Source organism: Centrocercus urophasianus, unplaced genomic scaffold, assembly GCF_019232065.1.
Source record: "Centrocercus urophasianus isolate 14NV4802_14NV808 unplaced genomic scaffold, USGS_Curo_1.0 seq_17, whole genome shotgun sequence".
In the NCBI taxonomy this organism is placed as follows: domain Eukaryota; kingdom Metazoa; phylum Chordata; class Aves; order Galliformes; family Phasianidae; genus Centrocercus; species Centrocercus urophasianus.
Genome location: NW_024884722.1, coordinates 21,836,276 through 21,862,002, shown reverse-complemented (window position 1 = coordinate 21,862,002; position 25,727 = coordinate 21,836,276). Strand labels below are relative to the sequence as shown.

The following is a 25,727-nucleotide window of genomic DNA, read 5'->3' as shown; positions in this document are numbered from 1 at the left end:
TTTTAGATCTTTATTAGCAGAAGAGTAGACAGAAGTGAACCCCAGTGTGACATTAGGAGTACTGCTTTTGCAAGAATATGTAGCTTGTTATTTACCTTTTTGAGACAGTGCCTTTTTATCTGTGAACTAAGCCTCAATACTTCAAGATACAGCTTGCAATACATGCTTGCAATGAGATACTTGTGAATTTCTTCTCAAACAGTTCACATATTGTATTTGGGTGAATTTGCAAAGCCATGGCTAATAAGCATCTATTCTGGGAGGTGCAACAAGTGCCACCATTTTCTCTGACAACAGAGAAAACAGCACTTTTCTCTCAAAAGCAGTGAGAAAAGCTGAGAAATTATTAAAACAATTGTCTTTCAACTTAGAGACTTAAAGTACTTCATAGACTGTTTTTCTTTACTAATATATGCAGCTGTATAATTTTATTTTATTTTATTTTATTTTATTTATTTATTTATTTATTTTTTTGCCACTCGCAAGGGTTTCTGATTATAACCTTGTTCAGAAAAAAGAAAAGCCACCCCTGCCTTCACCCACTCCACTCAAAATAAATGTATCAATACATACTGATCTTGCCTCTGCCATTTTTGAAATGGATCAGTGATACTGGAATTAACCTTTTGTGTTGAATTCCAGCTGACATCATGGCAGTAGGCAAAATAAGTAAGGCAAAATTGTAATTAAGGCAAAATTCCTTTTTAAAATTCAATGATTTTGGAAAGTTGTTTAAGGATCAGTTCTGTTTACACTTTAGGTATTGTCTTTCTCAAATGCTTCTTTGAAAAATCAGGTGAAAATTTAAAAATTACAAAGCAAAATCAATCCCATTTGCTAGGAAATGATTTGTGTCATCGATGATTCCTGCTGTATTAAAGTAATTGGTGAAGATGATTGTTCATATTGTTTGTACTTAGTCATCATTATTAATACAGCTGTCAAGCACAAAACACCTTTGTGTTGTAGATGAAGTCTGTGCTTGTCAACTAAGCAACCTATTAGTAAATGGGAACCAGAAATTATTAGAATGGAATGATGCCACTTAAGAGTACCAAATTGAACATGGACTACTTCATGAAAGATTTGCACCACAGCTGAGTAATGGGAATATGTGGAAAAATTTAGTTAATACTCCAGAAATAAGTTTTCGGTCTTAGTTGCTATATAGATAAAACTTTGCATTATGAATAAAGAGGTTGTTTGCATGTGTGCGAACAGTAAAAAGTACATCAATATTCTTTCATGTGGGCTGTCACTAACAGTTTCCTCAGGTTGTGAGAGATGAGAATGAACCTGCCTTTGCAGATTAATCAGTGGAATAACCTCTCAGACAGGAGATGAATGAAAATAAATTGCTTACCGGCAAGAGAACAAAATCTGTTGAGACTAGTCTAATATCATAAGTCTCTCATCAGAGAGCTTGTACCTAATGAACATTTGGACCTTTCCGTTTCTCTGTATGCTGAAAAAAAAAAACAACCCCACACAACAAAAAGAATAAAAACCCAGGATGAAAGAGGACAGGAAAAAGGCAAAAGATAATAGCCTAGAACTAGTAAACAAGCAGAGAACTACAGATTAGTGGTAGTGAAATATCACAAAGATGGAAAAATGTATAGTATATTTGGCAGAATTACAACGTTTATTTAAAGACAGGTTTTCATCTTTTTGTAAGTTTTAGATCTTAAATTTGGCAGACATCACACTTAAGAGTGTTCTCAACATTTGGAAAAGCAATCTTTAGACTTGTATTTTTTTGGCATCCATAAGAGGACAGAAAATAGGTGATAGTGCATAGACAAGTCTGTGAACTTATGAATGCATGTATGGTACTTAAAAAAACTTTTCCCAAAGAGCTGTTACTTCCATGGAAACAAAATAATCCAAGGAAATATTTCCATGCAACGAAGTGGTAGCATACAATGAAAACAAAACTTATTATGACAGGATGCCTGCTAAGCAAATCAATATTCTGACCAATAACTTCATAGCATGTGTTTAGTAAAATTCCATGCAGGAGCATAGCTATTTATATTAATATTTTTCATGATCTAGATGAATTCTTAAAAATATATTTTAGTAAGTAGGAGAGATATTCATTGGTGGTTTAGTAAAATAAATGAAACAAAGTTAATTCCTTTACAAAATAGTTTTCTTTTGCCCTGTCCTTCTTTTACAGATTGTTCCACAACTGTCCTCTTCTAATAGATCAAAATCTTTTTATTTTCAATCTAAATTTAATTCTGTGCAGTGAGTAGTCATTTTTCTTCTGACTATATTGCTTGGATTACAACTCGTTCCCTACATGGTGCCAATCTACACTGCATTCAGATAGAAGTCATATTCATTCAGCATCTTTACTTTGCTGTGTTAAATGATCTTAACTTTTTGTGTGTTATTGAATAGTCTTCTCATTTCCCAGTCACTGCTGTAGTTTTCCACACAAGCCATTGCAATGTGCATTGACCTTTTTGAGGCTGCAAACATCATAAATACCACACTTTATTCCAGGTGTGGACTTGATTGTATCCTTCTCTTATGGCTCTGGGCAGTGTGGTCTGGTGGTTGGCGATCCTACACATGCCCGGGGGGTTGAAACTAGATGGTCACAGAATCACAGAATCACAGAATTGTAGGGGTTGGAAGGGACCTCCAGAGATCATCGAGTCCAACCCCCCTGCCAAAGCAGGTTCCCTACAGCAGGTCGCACAGGTAGGCATCCAGGCAGGTCTTGAACATCTCCAGATAAGGAGACTCCACCACCTCCCTGGGCAGCCTGTTCCAGTGCTCCGTTACCCTCACTGTAAAGAAGTTCTTGAGCATGTTTGTGCGGAACTTCCTATGCTGCAGTTTCCGGCTGTTTCCCCTTGTCCTGTCTACATTCACCACTGAAAAGAGTCCAGCCTTGCCATTCTGCCCCCCACACCTTAGATACTTATAGACCTGGATCAGGTCCCCTCTCAGTCTTCTTTTCTCAAGGCTGAACAGACCTGGTTCACTCAGCCTTTCTTCATAGGGGAGATGCTCCAGGCCCTTCACCATCTTTGTGGCCCTCTGCTGGACTCTTTCTAAGAGATCCCTGTCTTTTTTGTACTGGGGAGCCCAGAACTGGATGCAGTACTCCAGATGAGGCCTTAACAGGGCAGAGAAGAGGGGGAGGATCATCTCCCTCGACCTGCTAGCCACAATGCAAAATGGTCATTATAGTCCTTTTCAACCCAGGCCATTCTATGACTATATGATTCTGTACAGCATCCTACTGGACATGCTTTGTCTCATACAGCCATTCAATAAATGAACTGAAGTGAGGAGAGAAAGACGATAGCAAATTGACTAAAAGGATGAAATGCATGATTTATAAAACTTTGTTTAATTCCTTGCAGTAAATAGACATTTAGATGTTGAAGATACTGCGCTATTATGATTTTGTACCTTGGAACATCTTGCATTCAGTAACAAAGAACAAAAGGCATTAAAGATGTATGTAGATATATTAATCTCCTTTTAACTTTTTGATATGAAGCAATGAGTGTATATTTATAAGGGTGCAAAGACCGAAGCTCATAGCCAAATGGAAGGCAGCAGGTGGGAACCTGGATTTAGGAAGTACTAATTACTGGCTCCACAATTGCAAAACATTGCTACCTTCACAAGATGAGTTTTGACAACTCAGTGTCATCCTAGCTCAAACAGGTCCAAGTAGATTTCCACTCTCTGCGCCTCCTCATTTTATAAAGAGTGGTTGCTCTATGTTATTCCTATATTAATGTCTTATTTAGAAATGAGACATGATGAATGATTATCAGATTTTCTTATGTTTTTGGTTATTTGTTTTCTTTTTCCCTAGAAACTGATAACCCATTAAAAGTTGGATTAGCTTTTTTGATACTCATCCTCATATTGGATCACTGTGGTTAGATCAGTTACCAAATGTTAAACCCAGTCAGTCTTTCTTCATTGATTGAAAACTAACAGTAACCGTAATGATTTTGTCTTTGTTGGGGAAAAAGGGACCTTTATTATTGCTTTCAGCAAAGTATAGTATTAGACACACACAAATTTCTCATTGTGAGACAAATGATTAAGTGCCTTTTTATGTTTCTGTGAGTCTCAGTACAAGTATTGTTTGCCTATAAACTTAGAATTAATTCTAAATGAAAATACTACAGCTAGGCCTATGTAATCAAGGACCAAAATAGAATGGGTTCTATTCTGCTAGTGAAGGGCTAGACAGACCCATACAAATTTTCCAACACTTCCACAGGGAAAAGAAATTGCCAGCTGCATGTAAGGAAGCATTATATGCAATTTTTTACCCACTTTTTTAACATAAAAGAAGTTGATCATAATTATAGGTGACAAAAAGGGGAAAAGTAAGGCTTTTTCCTAGCTGAAATAATGAAAGCCATAGTTAGTTATATCATTTTTAACCTGTAAGACACTGCAGAGTACAGCTTTTCAGTGTAATTTATGTGCCAGGGAGTGATGTAGGTCTAGCAGGTAAGCAGTGTAATTGTACAAGGAATTTATTGTGTGCAGTATTCTATCAAATGTGAAGCTGTCAGGACATTGAGTACATTTATATCTGGTAACTCAATGTCTGCATTTTTTTTTTTAAGCCTACCTACTTTTTTTAAGGGGGAAAAAAAAAACAAAACAAACGTTCTAAGTGTGAAATTGTTGTTGTTTCTACTTCTACATGGATATCTGGAAGCTTTTTTCAATGGCTTGCAGACATGATTTGAAATGTATCTCTGAGAATCTGCAACAATTTTATAATCTTTTCAGCTTCCGGAAACAAGAGAATGCAAGCTGCATGCAATCCAAAGCATACAATTTGATTCAGTGTTATATACAATGTCTTCCACTGAAAAAACTACCTTATTTTGGTGCTGTAGAGTTCTAAATAAACAATCTTACAGCTTGGGGTATTATCTCCATTCTGTGGCAGGATATTGTGGAGATTGCAGTTGAACTATTTAAGGTCATATTAAGTGGAAGTTGGAGAGCATAGGAAATTTGATGTCTGGAGAAAATTCCATAGAGTAGGGGATTTGAAGTACTTAATCTCTGGTTTATCAAAAAGAAGATTGATGTGTGATCTGGTTATAATAATAGACTAGTACCTCTGTGGAAGAAAGTAAAGGACTGTTTAATAAAATAAAGCCTTAATAAGTATCAGTGTATTGGAGGGAATGCAGAATTCAAATAGAAAATAAGATATAAAATGTTAATTGTGTAAGTACCCACTGAAATATTCTATCGAAAAAAAAGATCTGTGTGTTTGTGTTGGCAATGATTGCTTTTTTTTTTCTTAAAGATGCACTACATCAAAAGATAAACAATACTTAAGTTAAAATGCTGATTTCTTGACTCCATTTGGAACTAAATTGGTGAAGCTGAATGGCTTGTGGTGGACAGGACATCCAACAAAATTTATTAAGAATTTTCAGTATTAAGCCCTCTGAGTGTTGATCTTGGAATCCTACTGTTTTTTCTCGATATCCTTGTGTAAAGCTGAATAAAGTCATTTTGTATATTATGGGAATATCTACGTGGAACAGAGATATCTAAGGCCCCTTTTCTTGCTTGGAGTAATGAAAGGCAGGAACTGAACAGAAATGGAGCCTGTACCTTCTAAATGCATACTTACGTAAATACATATATCTATATATAATCTTTTTCACTATGCCTTTAGTTCGATCTCTCAAATGTCTGTTGTATGACAAGTACACATCACATGAGGAGAGTGTATATAGGCAGAACTAAACTAGTCGGTGTTGTAATTTACCTCAAAGTTATTTCAATAGTTATTTCAGATAAATTACCATTTTTTTATGTGTGTGTACAATTTTTATTTACACAAATGTCTCCAGATGCATAATATTTTAATATTTACTATTCATACTCTTCTATATGTTTTCAGAAATACTATTACGCATAGTTGTGGTGTTACCAATAGGTGAAGTTTCCAATCTAGATGAGGGAGTACACTGATCAATAAAAACTGCAACCTCATGTTACCTACTTTAACATGACTTTTCACAGAGCAAAAGAAATAGAAATGAGGAAAACTGAGTTACTGTGTTCCTTCAGCTACACTTATACGTCAAACTGATTGAAGAATTATTTAGAGAAGCCTCTGAAAATACTGTCCATGAAAACTACCGAAATCTTCTTGATTAGTAATCTTGTAACTTTATTTTAGCATAATATCAAACATGGTAGTCATAATAATTGTCATAATATTTTTATAGTTTCTTACTTTAAGTTGGAAAGCAAAGGTTGGTTCAGAGTATGGATGATGAATATTTCTGCACAGTTATTTCTAGGAATATCATGAACTTGAAATACAGTTAATTAAACAGTAAAAGCATATATAAAACAATTTTGAATACCTTGTATACTTTTTATTTGTACTGCTGTAGAAAATAATGCAATCATTTGTATTATTTCATCATACTATCACAAGTAATGTAGTTAACAAAGATTCTGTGGGTTATCAGGGTTGTAACTGATTTCCTTAATTTCCAAAACATTAATTCTACTAGCGTCACAGAGTGTCATTTGTCACTGTGATAACAGGAGATTATTAAGAATTTCTAATATGATGACATGGGAAAGATTTACTATGCCATGAACTAAATGCAGGTGCAAGGGTATTATTGCTAGAAAGACAGAATGAATGTTTCTGTACAGAAGTGCTAAGTGAAGATATAAAAAGCAGACTTCATATATTTTGCTCCCAGGTGAGTTTTTATTGCTTGTGATAATATGATGATATAGTACAAATGATTGCATTATTTTCCACAGCAGTACAAATAAAAAGTCCCTCCACTTATAATACTCAGATTATTAGTACCCAAGGTAATTTTCAAGGCTAATTTTTCCAAGCTTAGTATCAAAAAATAAACATCTGAGTCCAATACAATTAGTGGCTAAGTTTACAGATGTACTGAGCACTCAGAACAGCTGCTGAATTCAGTGGGAGATGGAGGTTCAGCCCACAGATTTAATTACTTTAGAAGCAAATGCCTAAACTTCACTAGATCAGAAATGCTGTCCCTACTTCCTTCCTTTGACTCAGTTCTTCCTTGTTCAGACAAACAGTTTTGTGATTAAAGGTATTTTAATTATTCTAGTAACAGTCTTTATGATATTCCCAGTAAGTAAAATAGAGCTGTAACCTTGCAAAATTATGTTCTGATAGAATCTCTCTTCCATAAATAGGTTATAGCTTAAAATTCTCTTATGTTCTTTTTCTTTAGCTTATTCTCCTAGTCAAGAATATGGAAGCTCAGCCATTGGGTTCAGAAGTCACTTGATGTGTCCTTCTCTCCTTGGTATTTCTAAGCTTCCAGGCTATTTCTGTGCTTTAACTTGGCAAATGTGTTAATGCAGATATGTCACTTCAAGACATTTTATTTTTATTTTTTTTTTAATTACCTTTTGCTGTGTTAACTTAGAGAAAACTATTCAGCTCCTTTTTTTTTTTTTTTTTTTTTAACTGTCTTTCATAAATTAAAAATTCAACACCTGCTCAGTGGTTGCATATTTTATCCCAAATACATTCGGCACAGCTAGGGGTTTCTGCCCTTGTTATCACTTAACAGCTGGTAGTATTTGTTGTGCTAATTTACTTGCAGAGAAAACACTGATGCGAGTGTTATGACTTAGATATTATGTGCAATATTTTTTCTTTTCTTGACTCTCTTTGATTTTCAGTAAAAGATAAAATCCTTTTCCATCTAGTTTGACTTGGCAATGGGAGCAGGAGTGAGGATAAGTAGTGAATGAAGGGAAAACTGAGATGTCACTGCAAAGGAATGCATGTGAACTGTCTGCCCTTTAATCACAGAGGTCAATGTACTTGTCCAGGTGCAACTCATTTCAGTTGATGAAGGCAACAGCAGTTTCTTGGTCAGAGGACAGCTAGGCAGTGACCTTGTCAACTCTTTTTTTTTTAAATTTGATTTGATTTCATTTCATGTATTATTAGTCTGGACGCTTAAAAACGCTTATGGAGCTGAGTAAAAGATGGGCTGTGTCAGCAGTAGTTATGACAACATATAAAAGCACAATACAGAGACAATCCCTGGCAGACAGTGGCAAACTATGCTGTGATACTTAAAGAGTGATTATAGAGGAAGAATTTGAGAGAGATTTGGGTTATTTTTGTTTTTGTGAAATGGGGCTTGATTAAGTGGAGGAAAGATGTGAGTTAGATAAGCAGCAACAGCCATCAGGGCAGGCTGGTGTCAAGTCTATGCTTGTGTGTGATAGGATAACCACTAAGTACGCTTCATGAGAGCTGCTTTAATGCAGTATCCCAAGGCTTCTGTCAAGGCACTGTAAGGTCCTGAGAAAGATGGGCATTTTCTAGATGAGATCTGTCATAAATATGAATTGAATGAGTTTGGCCACATAAGAAAATTTGGAAATCTAGTACATTTGATTTGGTAGCTAAGATGCAGTGTAATTGTTCGAAATACCATTTTAAATGGATGTCAATCTAGTCACCTGATATTCACCTATCCCCAGTGACTCACTTCATTGGCATCCTCACTCCAATAGGTTACTCATACTCAGTAATTAAGCTACCTGATAAATTGAAACCAATTCCAAAGACTTTTAGAAAGGGATGGTATAGACTGTAGTAATAGTTATATTAGCACAACTTTGTGAAATATTTCTCATATTGCTTTTATTCATTCAGTAGTTTGATTTCATGTCTTTTAAAATGCAGTATTTATTAATTACTTTAAATACATCATCCAGACTTCCTACATTGTTTATACTTGATATATTCATGTATTCTGCTCCGTGTACATTGTGCTTCAAAGTTAGGTAACTAATTATACTTTTCCAGTTGAATCAACTTCTTTGAATTTTTTTTTTTCCCCTTTCTCTTTTGAGTAATTTGCCGATGCTTTGCTACCTGGAGATGCATAGATTAGATTGTTCTCAGTAGTCTTCTCAGTGCATGATCTGTGATGTGAAATTTCTACATCTGTAAGTTCATATTTGCTCATGTTCTATTTTCATTCTTTCCTAGATTTAGCCTAGCGTATAAAATTCTAACTGTAATTCCTTGTGCTCTGATGTTAGATATTGTCAAGGGATAAATTATTATTTGAATTTCTTATTATTCTTTCCGAAGTCTCAGGACTGGAGTATAGATGTAGAATGTGCAGTTAATTTTATTCTGATGCTGCCAAAGTATAATCTTTGTTATTTTATAAAAGGAATTTTTGAAAGAAAAATCTCTTTTCAACTATGTTAATTATTTTGTAAATCTTTTTCTCTTTTCATTAAGCAGCTATCAAAGTATGATATAATTTTGTAGAACAAATTCTAATTGAAGAGTAAGCATTTTTTTCTGTATTATGGAATACAGAGATAATAAATAATGGTTTTATTTTATGGCTACTTATTTATAAAGCAAATCACCTGTGACGATGTTTCAGAGGGATTTTATTTCTACTATACCATGCGATATAATGCAATTGCAATAATACTGTTTGAATGATGTTTCTTATCTTGAGAGTACAGATGCTTAATTGCAGTATTGTTGCAAATCTTCATTCTAATTGTCAAGCTCAAGTGCTTCCATCATGGGAATAAAATATCATCCATAGTCTGCTATTTTGTCTAATATCGTGTTATCAGTAAATTAATTTCTCTGAGGCAGTGAATACTATTTTAACATCAGTGAAAACCTGTGATAGTTTTTGCAGGTAATTTCTACTTATTAAAAGTATATCTGAATTTTTCAGATTCCTTATTGAAACAGTACTTGTGAACTTATATAATCAATATGTATTGGTCTAATAATATATTTTTTAAATTTAAATGCACTGACTTTTCAAATTTTGTCTTTGTTTTAGGAAAATAACGAAGAATGTTTAGAAAACTATTTTACTTTTTTTTTTAATTTGAATTTTATTTTAGCAACATATCTGACTAAGGAAAAGGAAATGAATTTGTGAAATGTCAGCAGGAAAAATAATTGAAAAAATAATTCACAGAAAAACATTTACACATTAATATACATTCCCAATAGTATGGTATGTGTAGTATGCAATAAATTACAATTTTTCATTTGTCACTGGGAGCTTTAGTCATTAGGTTTCTTTAAAATATAAACCTTTACTTTTAGCAAATTTAAGACAAATAATGAAGGTTGCATGCTGAATAGTATTTTCTTTATAGCTTCTTTTGGAAGCTTAGGTATAATGAAAGCAAGTAAAGGAGAATTCAGCAGGTTGGAAAGTACCCTCTGAAGACAGAAGTACAATTTCTTCTTACTAGGAACATTTTCTTAAATACAGATAAAAGCAATAAGAATAGTAAAGATTAACACTTTTAATTAATTATTGTTATTACTAATGATTAAATTTGATATGTTTATGTATTTGTAAGAATTGAAACAAGTTATCTAAAGATTTGAAGTATCTCCTTAGGCAAGTGTTCAGAACAGGCTACTAGAAAAGGCTCTGAATACAATCTTGCTTAGTGAGTAAGTAGGACTGGTTTATTTTTTGATATTTCTATGTGTGCAAGATGTCTTTTGGTATCTTAAGTCACTGATAAGAAAAGGCAAACATGCTTAACGCTGCTCCTGAATAAGCTAGGTAAAATACTTGGAGTAAATATGCAAACATATTTATGACATTGAAACTGTAGTGTGGCCCTTCTGAATTCTTTGCTGTGCATCACAAAATGCATAAGAAAAAGCAGAAAACTAGAATCAGATGCATGTTTTGTCAAAATAAATTTTGTCAAATAGATGTTTTATTAAAGGAATTTCTTGCTCAGAGTTTGGAAGGAATTGAAAGCAAATTTCAGGGCAAAATACATCAGTAATGTACTAGAATTTGATTGCTCTGGTCATTTTGTTTCAGTGTTAGAGTATCCTTCATAATGACTGTAATTTGCAAAAGAGTTGTATGAATTATATAAATTTTTTAATGTCTTTTGGTTACATAGAAATAGAGAAACTTCTGTCATTTTAGGAGATAGGTGATAGATAGCCTCCTCTCTCTACCTAATGCAGAAAGACTTTTCTAAGCTGAGATGAGTTCATAGCAATGATCTGAAAACAGATTGATTCTCTTCTTAAACCTAATATTTGATTTCCCAAGACTAGCTGTTTTTATAACAAACCACAGATCATATGACAGTAATGATAGTGAAGATGTGTGTTAACCTGATCTTCGAATATCTCATGTTTGTAGTTTCTGTCAGCCTCTACTGCAGTAGTAGCAGATACAGCAGGATTTGAAATTTTTACTGAGGTTTTAAAATTGAAATGTTCATATCCAAGCTAGATTGTAGAACTAAGGCAAGCTATGTGTTCCGTCAGCATTTTGAGGAATATTTTTATTTGATTGCATTTGCATTTGTGATACAACATTACGTAAGTGCATACCTGTACAACCAAGAAAATGTTTGCATCTTTAATAGACAACTAAGGAAACATCCTTTTAGCCTTGTTAAATAGCACATAGTGGCTAAAGGTAGTATCTGTTGTGACTGGGGCATCTTTTTCTGTGAGAAAGATAGAAGTGTTAGGTTGGAAACTTAATACATATTTTGATATTTAAGAATTGTACCTTTTGAATTCAAAAGATGCTGACAGGTTTTCCTGCAATTCTCCTGATGAACTTCAAGAGTCATGAAAATAATTTATACTGTCAATTGTGCTGATTTTTAGTTTGATCTAAATTTCTGTGGAAATTTACTACATGAAAAGATTAATATTTCATAAAAGATACAGTGAGTAAAAATAGACATAACAAAAGCAATTGAGTCTGGAGCATCTCCCTTATGAGGAGAGGCTGAATAACCTTGGTCTGTTCAGCCTGGGGAAGAGAAGACTGAGAGGGGATCTGATTAATGTTTATAAATATCTAAAGAGCAGTGGGAGGTAAATGAATGAGACCAGACTCTTGGTGGTGTGTAGATATAGGACAAGGAGTAATGGCCTAAAATTTGAACATACTAAGTTCTATACAAGCATGCAGAAGAACTTTATAGTAGAAGTGACAACACACCAAAACAGATTGTTCAGAGAGGTTTGGAGTCTCCTTCTATGGAGGCATACAAGACCTGTCTGAATGCCTACCTGCTTATTGCAGGGTATCTGCTTTAGTAGAGGGGTGGAATTCAGTCTCCAGAAATCCCTTCCAACCCCTGTGATTCTGTAATTCTGTTCTGCGACTGGTAGTTATCGTTTCTATTAAAATCTTTGTATAGTAAATAAAATCATAGTTTTTTTAATAAAGCTATTTTTGATATTCCATCAATTACCATCTTACATGATTAGCTGATATATTTGCAAATTGTTTTACAGTTAAAAGAACTCCTACAATTAAATATAATTATGGAAAAATGCTCAAAAGCATACCTATTGATAAATATGGAACAAATTTTTATGTAGTGAAATATTCACATAACATGATGCTGCTTCCATCACAGAGTAGAATCTGTTGTTTGAGTGCTGTATTAAAATTAACTAGCAGATCATGTGTGTTTCTGAGCTTACTTGGAATCAGGCTATGAATTACTAGGTCTAGTAAACATGTCTTAAAACAAGCCAGGTTGTCTCCCTGCTGTTCATGTTGTATTTCTACATTCACAACTATGGAGGTGAATAAAGTAAAGGCAGTTCAGAATATTACTATTTCTAGAGGAAAAAAAAAAGTAAATAAATAGAAGCTCAATACATTGTGTTTAAATCAGTGAAGGTTGTGTTGTTTAGATCCTGTACCTTGCATTAAAAAATTCACTTCTATGTATCTGTGTATTATCTTCAGTTATTTGTCCGTGACACTGTAATCTTTTAAAATTATCTCATTATTTCACCTAATGTTTTATTGAAAATACATTAAAAATTAAGGTTTTCTTTAAAAGCTTCAATGACATTATTTTGAATGAAATAACCACATGCTTATGAAAAAATACCAGATTAGATTTCAGACTTGTTACTGTAATTTATGCTTCATCCTCCTCCTCTTATTCCTCGTCATTTTTGTCCTCCTCTGCAAGCATCTTTTTCCCCCGGAGAGTAATACTGGTGCTACGTGCAGTATTTTGTTTACAGTAGTATAAACATTTTCAGCCTATGACTTCATTTCTGAAATAACTCACCTCTTTCATATCAACTCTTACCTAGGAGCCGTACTGCAGACTCATTGATGTAGGTTTTTTTCTGCATGGCAGTCCAGGCCAAGCTGTGGTTTCATTGCATGATGCAACTTCACCCTTTTTGGTTGTTTATGGGGTTAATTATAATCTATTCTTGTATTGCCTGTGCATGCCAAATGTGCTTACCATAATGGTGTATACACTGAATGCAGCCTAAGCATCAAGTGCATGAACTGGAATTAAAGGAATCCATGAGATTATAGAAAGCTGAGCAGATGTAAATTAATCTTGTCAGTATCTTTAGAAAAGCACAGAATGAATAGATCTTAATATGTATTTGTAACAGGTCCTATATATTTAAGATTTCCAGCATATTGCCATAGTTTATGGACTATGGACAATTGTAGTGTGATCAAAGTGTGGGAAACTTGAGTGTTCCAATTATTCTGCTGTGAAAAGAACTGAATGATGCCAGTAGTGTTCAGAAAGTTAAATCTTAACCTGATATCATCTTAAGCAGCAGGTGACAGAGACGAGAGGTAAGATTATCAGTAATTATTCATTAAAGGTCAGAATTTGGGAAGTATTTTGAAGTTAAGTTACTAAATATCTTGCAAATTAATTTAAAATGTATTTATTTACAAAATAACACTAAAATGAAATTTGATACAGACAATTGTAACATTGTTCTAGGTTTTATTTGCCAAAGACTCTGACCATCCTAAACAAATCTTTATTCGTGTGTTCTGAAACATATTAAAATAAATCCTACATCAGCACAGTAGAAGATATGATTTAATGCTAATCCTATTGTTTCCCAATATAATTACAAAACAAATATTTTAGCAAATGACACAAAACATTTTGTCTGAGCACAATTTTTAGCACTGCTGATCAGTGAAATCATCAGGGGTATGTAATCAGAGGTTACATTCTGCTTTTTTTTTTTTTTTTTTTTTTTTTTTTGTCAAAACAAATCTACAAATTAATGTCTGTTGCAGTAAATGCAATTATTCATATTTAATTAATTTAATTTACTTTGAGGTCAAGTAATATGAAATGTTATAAATGAAAGATGATAATTACTGACAGATATATGCATATATGAAGCCAGAATGTGTTTTTTAGTCTGTACTTATAAGCAAGTAGCCAACAACATGCAATAAAGTCAAAGCAATAAACAAGGGAGATGATTTCAAATCTGCGACTGTTGTCATGTCACTCTCATGTTGTTACCTGGCTGTTCTGACACTATCTGCTATTCAGGATTAGCTAATATTTACTTATTTGGTTTTGTTTTATTCCTAGATTCTAATTGTGGGTTTTTTTTAGTCTTTCTTTTCTTCTAATGAACGACAATTCTTCTAGGAATGTCAGACTGTTCAGATGTATCTATAGGACAGCGTTACGTTTTTCCACCTAAAATAAGTGCAAAATGGACTATTATTACACCAGTCCATTTTTGACTCTGTGTGTAATCTTTGACTACACATTCATGTTTCCATGCAAAGTAGCTAGGATAAAAATGTGTTGGATTATAGCATGCATGTTTGCAAGCCATGCTGAGTTAGTGCTAGAAAAAAAGTGCTGCTATATATTCATTTTGTTACATCATTATAATGCTGTTCTTACATTGATGTAAAGTGGTTTTATGCCAGGCTTGTGATAATTGACTTGAGCAACTGCTGCAGGTGTTGGCAATACCTTATTCCATTTATTAATGGAGATAAAGTGAATGCTAAAAAAGAATGATGTACTACCATTAATCTGCCTAAAAAGGGCTTTGCCTTTGTCATTTAAAAATATCACTGTATTTGAGACTGTCACTCAGGCTCCAGTCTAGTTTCCTTATCTGAGAAGTTGAACTAGGAAAGAGTTGAGTTATTATTTTTTTTAATTATTTATTTCTTTGTTTAAAACATTTTTTCTTTTTTCTTTTTGCAAAGTGAATGTGGTTTTCCACAGAGTCTTTCTTGGGATCAACATTTTGCTTTAAGAATATGGTAATCTGTTCTTAAGACTGCTAATTAACAGTCAGGTCCTACAGCCGGAACAATTAGGACATGAACACTCTCTAGAAACAAAAACTATTAGTTAAATCCATATGGAAAGCTACAGTGGTAGACGAAAAAACTGCATGTATACTTGTGTGCTTTACTTTAAAAGATATATGTAATAAAGACTCACCAGGGAAATGAGACTTTTTTTTTTTTTAAAAAGGAAATGGATAAAACAATGAATAATTCAGAGGCTTAAAATGCTTAAGTTGCATTATCTTGTTTCGTAATAAAATACGTGAGATTTATGGCACCCTATGTTAGGTATTAGGTTACATGGATGTTTTGAAGGCCACATATGTTAATGAGATAGATAAGGCTATCAGGTCCTTGTGAAGAGTGGCAGAGTGAGAATCCAAAATGATTAAATTTTGACTGGGGCTAGTATGTTTTCTAGCCATATGCAGTGTTTTTGGTTTGATTTTGGAAGGAATGTATATATCATTCATATTTACATTTAAGCCGTTAAAATATCAGACAGTATTTTCTGCCTAATGGAACTCTCTAAAATTGTAATTAACACAATATAACGCAATGCAGCTTTATTGCATGTATAGTAGATCTGTGTAGAAACTATATATGCACTAAACTTTATGTCAGATTTCTACCACTTCTTAGTACTTTTGCCTTTTATTGTTCAGTTAAGTTATTCAGTTAAATTAAAGCTAAGTAGTGTACCTTAGGTTCAAGTTTGCTACTTCTCATTCAAAACTGGATAGAAGTTATTTTTATTAATTAAGGTATCAGAGAAGGGAAATTCCAGAAAAAATAGTCAGATGAATGACCTGTACATATTTTAAGACTTCGTTTCATCTGTTACTCTTATCATTTTCAGGTAGGATAGTTGAATTTAGGCTGTAAATTTTTTAGGAAACGTTTTTGTTTTTCTTTTTACTTATAATATGTAAGCAAGCAAGAAGCATATAGAATGAATACTCAAATCCATTTGGAGAAATTGAATGTTTGCTATATGTATCAAGCAAAAAATCAGATCTCAGTTTTATGATGATACACAAAAACATAATGATTAATAGTCTCAAAATAGTCAGTCAAATAGGATAAGTAGAAGACATTCTTATTTTTGAAGATTGCAATAGTTTCCTCAGGGTGCAGTCAGATGAAGATGACATAAGTTAGATGACAACATCAACAGAATAAAAAGATAAAAGACTCTAGAATGGGGGAGTAGTTGGAGCTAGAAACCAACAATGATGGTGGGCCATTGAAAACTTCAAGCTTGAAGAAAGTTCATAGTGTGCATGGAATACATCTTTGGGTAGCTTCACAAGACAGTGACTGCAAAATAGAATCATATGAAATAGAACAAGAAGAAATCTCAGGAAGTCATCTACTCCTCATGATGCAATGTTGCTGTACATCTTTTCAAATTGACACTTCCCTCAGAGTTGTTTCTTCTAGGCCTTTTCCTATAGGAGTAGGAAATATTAGAAATTTCATGTATGTCGTTGATTTTATTGACTTGTGCAATTTTCACTCTCTAGAGATCAACCCTAAATAATCCTGCTGATTGTAAGTTGTTCATATATCTGAAGTTGAAAAGTATCATTAGCCAATATATATATTTTTTAAAGCTGAGATTCTCTCTTCTCCCTAAAAAGTTCCTTCCAGTCTTTAGATGTATGTTTCTACTGAAAAGGTTTTATGCTCCGGTATGCTTTTGGCTAACTTAATTTCCATTGTTCAATTCAGTGTGAACATGGCAAAGGTCTTATTATGATTTTGGAAGCATCATATCACAGTATTGTCTTTTCATGTCTACAATTACTTTCTCCTGTCCAGAGTAAACAGCTACAACTCCTTGATACATTTTGATAAAGAGTATTAAAGAAAAACTGTATTAAATCCTATAAGCAGACAAGAAGTAATAGGAAGGGATCTACAGAGTAGAAACATGCAAGATTGCCAACTTTACTAAATAGCATCTGCAATTTAACAGAATTACCATAGCAGAGATAATTGAAGTGGCTTCCTAAATATTGTCAAAAAAAGTAAAAATGTAATGTTAGTTGAAACAATATACTGGAAGTTTTCTCTTTAATATGACAGTAAATTCACACAAAATCTTTAATTAAAATGTGTACTCGGGGATTGTTGATCTATCATTCTTTTAGAACAATGTCGTCAGTGAGATTGTTTTCTCAAGGTAATGTAATGCTATTTGCAATTGCTAGTATTCTTGGCTTTTGGTACACAGTTTCAAAACTAATGCAAAGTAAGATAGTATGTACTTTATCTATGTCATTTTCTTCTGCAGTTCCCAGCAATTCAATATAAAAATGAGAAGAAAAAATTATTTTAAACATACTTATATGCAGCTTTAATGGATAGTCAGAGGAAGATAAGGATTTGATTTTGCTTGAGTTTTGTGATTAAATTTTACTATGGTAGGCAATGCAGAAGCATAATGCACTTGAAATTTATCAAAAATTTGAGTTAGGAAGATGAAGTGTAACTACATTATACTGGGAAGTGGTTTTTCAGCAGGAAAGACAGATGAGATTGCAGAATGTATGATCGTAGTTAGCCAAGCTCAGGTATTGACTTATTTGTCCTATTCCTTATTTCCGTATTTTTCAAAACGCAGCCTCAAGGAAAGACTATTGCATCACCACTGAGTTCTGTTAGTTCATTTATGTAAGCAAACTAGTAGCAAAGTTACTTATTTCTATCATTAGATAAGTTGTCAATTGTGTATAACTCTGTAAAAGCAGAGTTATGCTAAGAAATATTTTATGCATCTGAAGTGACCTTTGTTCTGAAGTTGTGCAAACTTAATTTCACTCTTAATGTATGGGTGTGACAAAAATTAAAATTAGTAGTCTCTGTCTTTCCTACTGAAATTTCTTCTCTATTGCAGTTTCTAAACTGAATTAGTTTGGCATTAGAAACTGTAAAATGATAGCCTTCTATTCTTACTATTTGTGACAAGTACTTGTTTCCTGTTACGAAAAATATTTTTCTTATTGGGGAACTTGTTTGAAAAAATCTACATGACATTTTTGCAGGTGCACAGTTTCAACAAATTCTATTCCAAGGACATATGCAAAAGTTTTTGGTAGCCGGAAGAAACTTAATTTACAAGTAGGAGGGCAGGCATGCAATATGAAATGAATATTATTTTCTTTTGTGAAATGTGAATAAAATTGTTTTAATCTATGCCAAATTTGTATATTTGCATAGATAGATTCTTACATCTAAATCAAATCAACATTCAACAACAACAACAAAAAAAAGGCTACATGAATCAGGGAAGGAGGCAAGTGAAAGACGCACGTGGAAAACCTAGTACATCTCAAGCACTGATTCTTAGAAAAATCTTTTCTAAATGGTACTTTTACACCACTGTATTACTAATTGGTGTGTTTTTATTGTTGCTTATTACTTCTGACGATGTATTTAAACAAAAAAGGATGAGGAAATTTGCTAATTTTACCCCACATTAGACTAAAAGTTTGTCCAAGTTCCACTGTGAGCTATGGACATAATATAGAAGTAGTTAGTAGAAAGCATCTGCAAAACAGATGAGTCATGATGCATTTTTAAATTAGATTAGAACTAGAAGGATAATATTCTAGTGCCAGCTTGTGATCTGTCAGACTTGGAAAAAATAACAGATGTTGTGATAGCAATGAAGAAAGGGAAATAAGGAGAGATACATATGTGTGAAAAACAGCTCCCTTGCAACCTTATAAGTTAAGCAATAATCTCAGAAATATTGGAAGATTTTTAACAATTCATTTTTTTTTTTTAATCTTGAATAAATTTATATTTTAAGAATCTATTTTAAGATTGAACAAAGATACTGAGTATTGGTGTGATTCTAAGACTTGGCTTAGTGCTGGTGAAATTAAGGTCAGTAGAAGATTTTAAAAGGAAATGTGAAAGAGAAAGTTGAATATGCAAGCAAATGTTAAAAAGGCAGGAATGGAGATGCAACAAAGTGAGGTGTAGATTAAATAAATATAAACTCATTGTGTATTGAAATTTTGGAGTTTTTAAGACTGGAAATCACTGTTTAATCCGTTATGGAAAGGTCAGTTGAACAGAGAATCTGAAAAAGGTATTTGTTGAATTCCCAATGAAAAGTACAGAAATATTTGTCTGAAGCTTTCTCAAGGAATAGGAGGGAGAAAGTGATAGGTGATGTGGAGACTAGCCAGGGAGTGTGTACACTGAAAAAGATGAAAGACAGCCAAGCATAGTCAGCATTTTAACTATGAACAAGAACAGAAGCTTTGATGCCTAAATGTATTGGTAGCAGAAAGCTCTCTGGTTTTATATATGTGCACATTGGAGAAAGAGATCTAGCTTTAGGAGGTTGAATGCTCAAAAATAGCTGAAATATTTTGTTAGTGTTGACCAGATAAGAAGATAAATGGAAATGTTCACAGCCCCATCCTTAAACTTATCACTAGGTAACAAGTATCTGTGAAATTCAGTAAGAAAGGGATTGTTCCTTTTTTACTCACAACCTTCATGTACGCAGAACTTAGAAACTATCTAAAACAAGAGATGAAGTGGTCCTAAGAAGTTTTATGGATCCCAAGTCTTAGAGCTATGATAAATTTCATAGCAGAATTTGCTGTCTGGAAAGCTGGTTCTTGGAGAGAGAAGGCTTCAGTCATCTTGCCTATCTTGGAGTACTGACTGAAAATGTTAGTAGAAAAACTTTGCTACTGGTAGATGACAGCATGTCAAGTGAGAGTGAATTTAGAAGACAGTTACCATCAAAAATGGAATTGGCTTATTGATGTTACGAGTCAAAGGAAGGCATTATAAACTGAGGAATTTAACAAGCTATCTTGCACTTAGAAGTTCATTGTATATATCCCAAGAAAATTGTTTTCTTTCTGTGACTCTAACTTGATTAAAAAATGAAAGCCATTAAGGTAAGAGAAAAGGTATCATGCTCTTTGTCATGGTGAGGTATTGAATAACTTTGATTCTTATTTAATCTCATTGATTTAATTTTGTTATTTATTTCATGAGGATAAGACCAGCCAGGCATCCACGTTTATATTTTTTCTGTATGTTCATGCCTGCTTACATAAAGAGATTTTTTTAACAGTTTGTTCCCTTCTGTGTAGTACAACTTCAGTAAAGTAAGAGGAATAGAAATTTTTTTTTCACTGAAGGAACTTTACTTTAGTAAATGATACAGCTGGATTTCTCCTTGATTTTGTACTTAGTCACTGTGTTATTGAAATGCAGTTAATTAGCTAACCATAACTCCCATAATTTACCTTCCTTGTATTGTTAAAAACATGTATTAAAGGGGTATGAATGGACACTGTCATATCAAATTTGTGCAGAATTTTTTTTTTAATTCTAGAATTTGTAACTTTTTTTTTTTCCTGTATAAATAAATATGAGGGAAAATGGTATTACAGATGATCTTAAAGTAAAAGATTTTGGGAACTAAGAGTAAATGATTACTTAAGGCAATTTTGTGTGAACAAAGAGAATTTCTGTACCCAAGCTAATAGATCTTAATTAATTATGAATTTGAAATCACCAAGTGAGTGGAATGTCTTCAAGTGATAAGATACTAAAGAACTTTTATATATTGAGTGATTTCTCTCCTTTATTTATGTGTGCTGATTGTATTTCAGCCATCTCTACTGGTATTTCATTGCATAGTTATCGCTTGATCTTAAAATTCAATATCATCATTGAATTTCTTTTTTTCTGAAAGAAAGTGAACATCATTCTATTTTTTTGTGTAATGGGCAAACTAAGAATTTTCATGAACAATGAAAATTTAAATTTCATAGTATGATGTTTTATTTCTCAGACAAATTAAGCTTGTAACGATGTTTATTTTAGTTCCAAATTTCTCAATTTTACATATTATTTAATTAACTTTTTTATTATATTATAACTTTTGCAATTATAATTATGGACTTAGCTTTTTCTCTACTTTTATTTAGAAGATAAGTTTGCTTTCAAAAATTAAGACATTATTTTAGGACAATTTTCTCAATTTCTAAAGTTTTCAATAACTTAAAGTTCTAAAGGTGCAGAAGCCTGTGTGATACTAACATCTTTTAGTATTGGTCTTTGCTGAAATTGCAGGACAAGTCATTTTTCTTTAAGGAGTTGCATTACTTATCATCAAAATCTTTTGTAAATTGTAACCAGATTAATACGACAGTAAGGATTGTTTTGTAGGTCTTCCCATTAAGAGAAAGGATGGGAGGACATGATGATGTATCATGTCCTAAAACACAAGTCCACTTCCTTATATAGGAGGACTGGAATACAGACATGAAGATTGCATATTGGGTGGTTACTTCGAGTACAGAGTTGGATATGCACAACACTGGCATAAATTCTGAATTAACAGATTAACAGAATTGTTTCCTTTTACTTCTATGTGGTATTCATGACAGTGATTGCACTGTAGCACAAATTGATATATGATGCCCAGGCTTTGAGCTGTGATTAAAAATGAGCTGTGCAGCATCTATCAAGAGATGAAATGATACAGAAAAAATACGCATGAGGTTTTCAGCTTAGTTGCTTTCCAGAATACTGGAAACATTTTCTGAAGAGTTCTGTGGGAAGTTTCATATGTGTATTCTTGTGGAAACGAGTAATTTCAGAAAGCATTAAAATGCATGCAAATTTTTGCCCTCTCCCACTTGTTCTATGACTATACAGAGAATAACCCCAGCAGAACTGTTCCAAATGCATTAGAAACATTTCAAACTAACCAGAAATAAGTGAGAATATAAAAAGTATATAGAAATTAGTGACCACAGTAACTAACTGAACACTGGTAAGTTCTTTTGAAGTAAAATACAACTGTGGTTCATTTGTTTGCTCAGCTGTGGTAAAATCATTCCATAGTGCCAGCTTCTGTACCTGCTGCAGAAAAGGTTTAATGGAGCTGGAAATATCAAAATTTAGACTCATCTGTTTAAATTAGAGCAATTTTCTTAATTCTCATGCAGTTGTTCCTGCTCAGTGAATGGATTTATACCTATGATACTTCTATTACTGGGCTTTTGAAGACTCGTATTGCCATAAAAATGCTGTAATAATAAACAGAACAGGTAAATAAAGTTTTAGTGTGAAACTGGGATGAGTAACAATGTTCGAAGAGCATGAGAAAAGGAAGAAAATTAATAGAGAGATTGCCCATGCTTGGCAAACAAAGGTAAAGCTCTGTCTTTACTGCTGATTGAGTAAACTAACTCCACTGTTAGCAGTCTATATAGAGTTTTTGTATTAAATGTTAGTTCACAGTTGTGGTGAATAATTTTATATAAACATTGACCTGAATAAAGCCATCAGCTTCAAATCAAGTGTACTTTGCATTTACATTTACATTACTTCTGTAAGTTTTATATATTACATCTTCCGTATTGTTACCGTAATGTTATTCCATTGTTTTTTACTGTAGTTTCTCCTGCAGCATACTTACGTGAAACTGCACTTAAAATGAACCACACTTACATAGTAGAAAAATAAAGGTTCTAACAGTGTTGCCTCCTTTAAGGTGAAACCTCTGATGGCCTAAAATGGTGAAATCTCATAGGAAAAACCATCTGATTATAGCACACAACAGGAAATATCAGTCCTGGAGATCCTAGCTCACATCTGCCTAGCGTTGCAAGAACTATAGCTTTTTAGTTTTTGGGAAACTTAGTGCAAAGGGGTTTCAAATTGGCTTCCTTTTTTGCAGAATGCTGATTAGTGCATTGATAAAGATTAGTAGCTGTATTTTTTTCTCATCCCAAAATGTGAAGTACAGATGAAAACAAACAATCCAAGTTTGGTGAGTAGTGTCACCAAAATTTAATTTGGAAAGCAAAATGCATCCACTATCCAGTGTGTATAAAGGAAGATTTCTTCAGACTTAGTGACGTGCCTTTCTGACAATCTTTATTTAAAATAAAAAGGATAGGACATTGAATTTGTTATCTAGAAACTTAGAAATTGAAAAGAGGGACAATATCTGAAATGAAGGGTGCCTTAGGAAGAGAACTAACAGTGAGATTAGCTCACCAGAGCTACTGGTAAACAGCAGTGCAAAATTAGGATTGTGTTCCATTGTTAAGAATGGCTAATGCTACTAAGTATTTTGTAAACATGATGATTATATATTATATATTAACTAATTTGTGAGATTTTGTGGTTTTTGTAAAGGACAATGGTGCTAAAGAAGAGCAGTTAGCTGCAACCTCAGCTGAACTTATTAACATTCATGATAAGTACCAAATAGCTGTTAAAGATAATGAAGCTATCTCCATTGGAGTTAAAAGTTTGTGCAAATCCATTAACTCCACTGAGTATCTGGGGCTTTTACAGGTACTTAACCTTGAGTTAGGGATCCCAGCCTCTGTAGATACTGGATTGTTCATTCTGCTTTTGTTGTGCTTCCTGCGGTACCTGTTGGTAGGGTGCATAGTGTCTCAGTGTGTAGCCTACTTTATTTTAACAAAATACTTTACTCTCTATAATGCCATACAGAAACCGAGCATTCTGGTTTATTGGATTTCATTCTCTGTAGCAAAAACTGTGTTTGTAAAGTACAAGATGCTGTTTTCTATCCTATATGTTAACTCGGCTTCTTTTCCCTTCTGCCTGCTTTTCTAAATCAATTTTATTTGATCTATAACAGAAATATTTCATAACTACAATGTCTTTATAGTTTTTTTTTTCCAACATTTTAATATAATTTCCTGTGTCACTGTGGCTTCTTAAATTATAAAGCTATTGTACATCAAGAAGAATTTGCTGTATGCATTTCTGCATCTAAAGCCAAAAGAGGGCATGCTGTACTTAACTTGTTTGACCTGTAATGTATACAAGGAATGGGAAACTTGGCTGCATGTGTAATGGCCTATTAGCCCCTGTTATTTCCTTTATGCCTTATATTAGGTAACTGACCTTCATAACGCATAGAATCTTGCTTGTTGAGCAGTCTAGCATTATATTTGCAGACCTGCAGCTATACTAACTGGTATTACAGTCACATTCAGTGATTTATTTGACCTGTGAAGCCAAAGAATTTCTTTCCTCATAGAATATTTTCTAGGTTTCCAGTGATCCACATTCTAGTCCTCCACTTTATTAGTTATGATGAATACATGATCATTTGCAATATATGTGTATACATGTATGTATATATAGTGGGACATCATATGTATATGTAGTATATACATCACCATATATTGGGACATGACTTTCACTTCAGTCTGTAACTTCAACATTGTTCTGTGGCTTCACCGTCCTGTTTGACTTCACAAATAAATCACTAATCCCACTTCTGGAATTTATTTCTTCCTTAGATAAAGTGTATTTATTAAGTACCAGTTTGTATAGAGTATGCTTTGGACCTGTCTCACTGTTAAATAAAGCATAATATAGTAAGCAAGAATTTGCAATGGCTGCCTGATACATAGAAAGGTGTTTAAATAACCTGCATGCAGAAATTAACCCTTACAGTACTGCTTCAAATTATTCGATTTGTTTTCCTGTATAACTTTAACAGTGGGCTATGCTGCTTTTCTACTCAGCTTTATAGTACTGTATATCAAGTACATAAATAGTAAAAACAAAAAAAAGTAAAACAAAGCTTACTGTAAACAACTGATTCTATAAGACTTAATGCCCCAGGTTGCTAATGAGTAGTACGTTCCTAAACAGCTACTTCTCTTTTTTAAAGTTTTTACATCAAAGCGTAAATTTAAAACATAAAGTTTCACTGTAGCTGTGCTCATGTCAGATTTCTTCCTAAAATGTAGTAGGCATGTATGCTATAGAAAGAAGTCAGTTCTTTAAGGGTTAATATGGGTTTAAGGAATCCTAAAATATTTTCCTGCTTGTCTTTTCTTGAAGGTATCTGCATGTTAATTTTCAGATATTACTTGAACAGGTGAATATTAAGACTGTATGAATGACTAACTGACTGAATGAAGTAATTCATTTGAAATGCTTGCTTGTATCTTGTAAATGACTGGAGAGAAGAAAAAAAAAAAAAAAAAAAAAAAAAAAGTAATTTCTGAATCAAGGTTTTAAAATGAAATGCATTAAAATCTCACCAGAACAGAAACTCATATACTGACAATTTACTCTGATTTCTTTTTCTTTCAAATAGCCCAATAGAATCCTGCCAGAATTTCTACAAAGATTTCACATTACAGATTGACATGGCTTTCAATGTGTTCTTCCTACTCTACTTCGGCTTGCGTGTAAGTAGTTTGTCTTTGAGGACAGACAGAATTAACAATGAATGATAAAAAAAAAAAGCCAACTTCTAAAATGCATGATCAAGACTTTTGGTTTAGAATATTTAAGTGATAAACAGATAAGATAGATAAGGAGACAGGAGTTTTATAAATTTGAATGGCTGGTTCCAACCCTACTATGTCTGTCTCTTCAAGTGCGGTAGAAAGTGAAATTATTATAATGTAGGTCAATATAGTCAAACTGCGTTTCAGTATATTCAGTGTGACAACTACCTCAGCAAAACTGGGAAGTACTTGA

General features: G+C 33.2%; 1 protein-coding gene across 7 annotated transcripts in view; it reads left to right on the top strand.

Moving 5' to 3' along the window:
- Window positions 1–25,727, top strand: part of KCNMA1 (potassium calcium-activated channel subfamily M alpha 1) — a 431,318-nt gene that overhangs the window by 236,113 nt on the left and 169,478 nt on the right. For all 7 annotated transcript variants that reach the window (XM_042817866.1, XM_042817867.1, XM_042817863.1 and 4 more), the window contains exon 4: window positions 25,339–25,432. In XM_042817866.1, coding sequence (XP_042673800.1) covers window positions 25,339–25,432 — 94 coding nt within the window. The remainder of the gene's footprint in view (window positions 1–25,338; window positions 25,433–25,727) is intronic.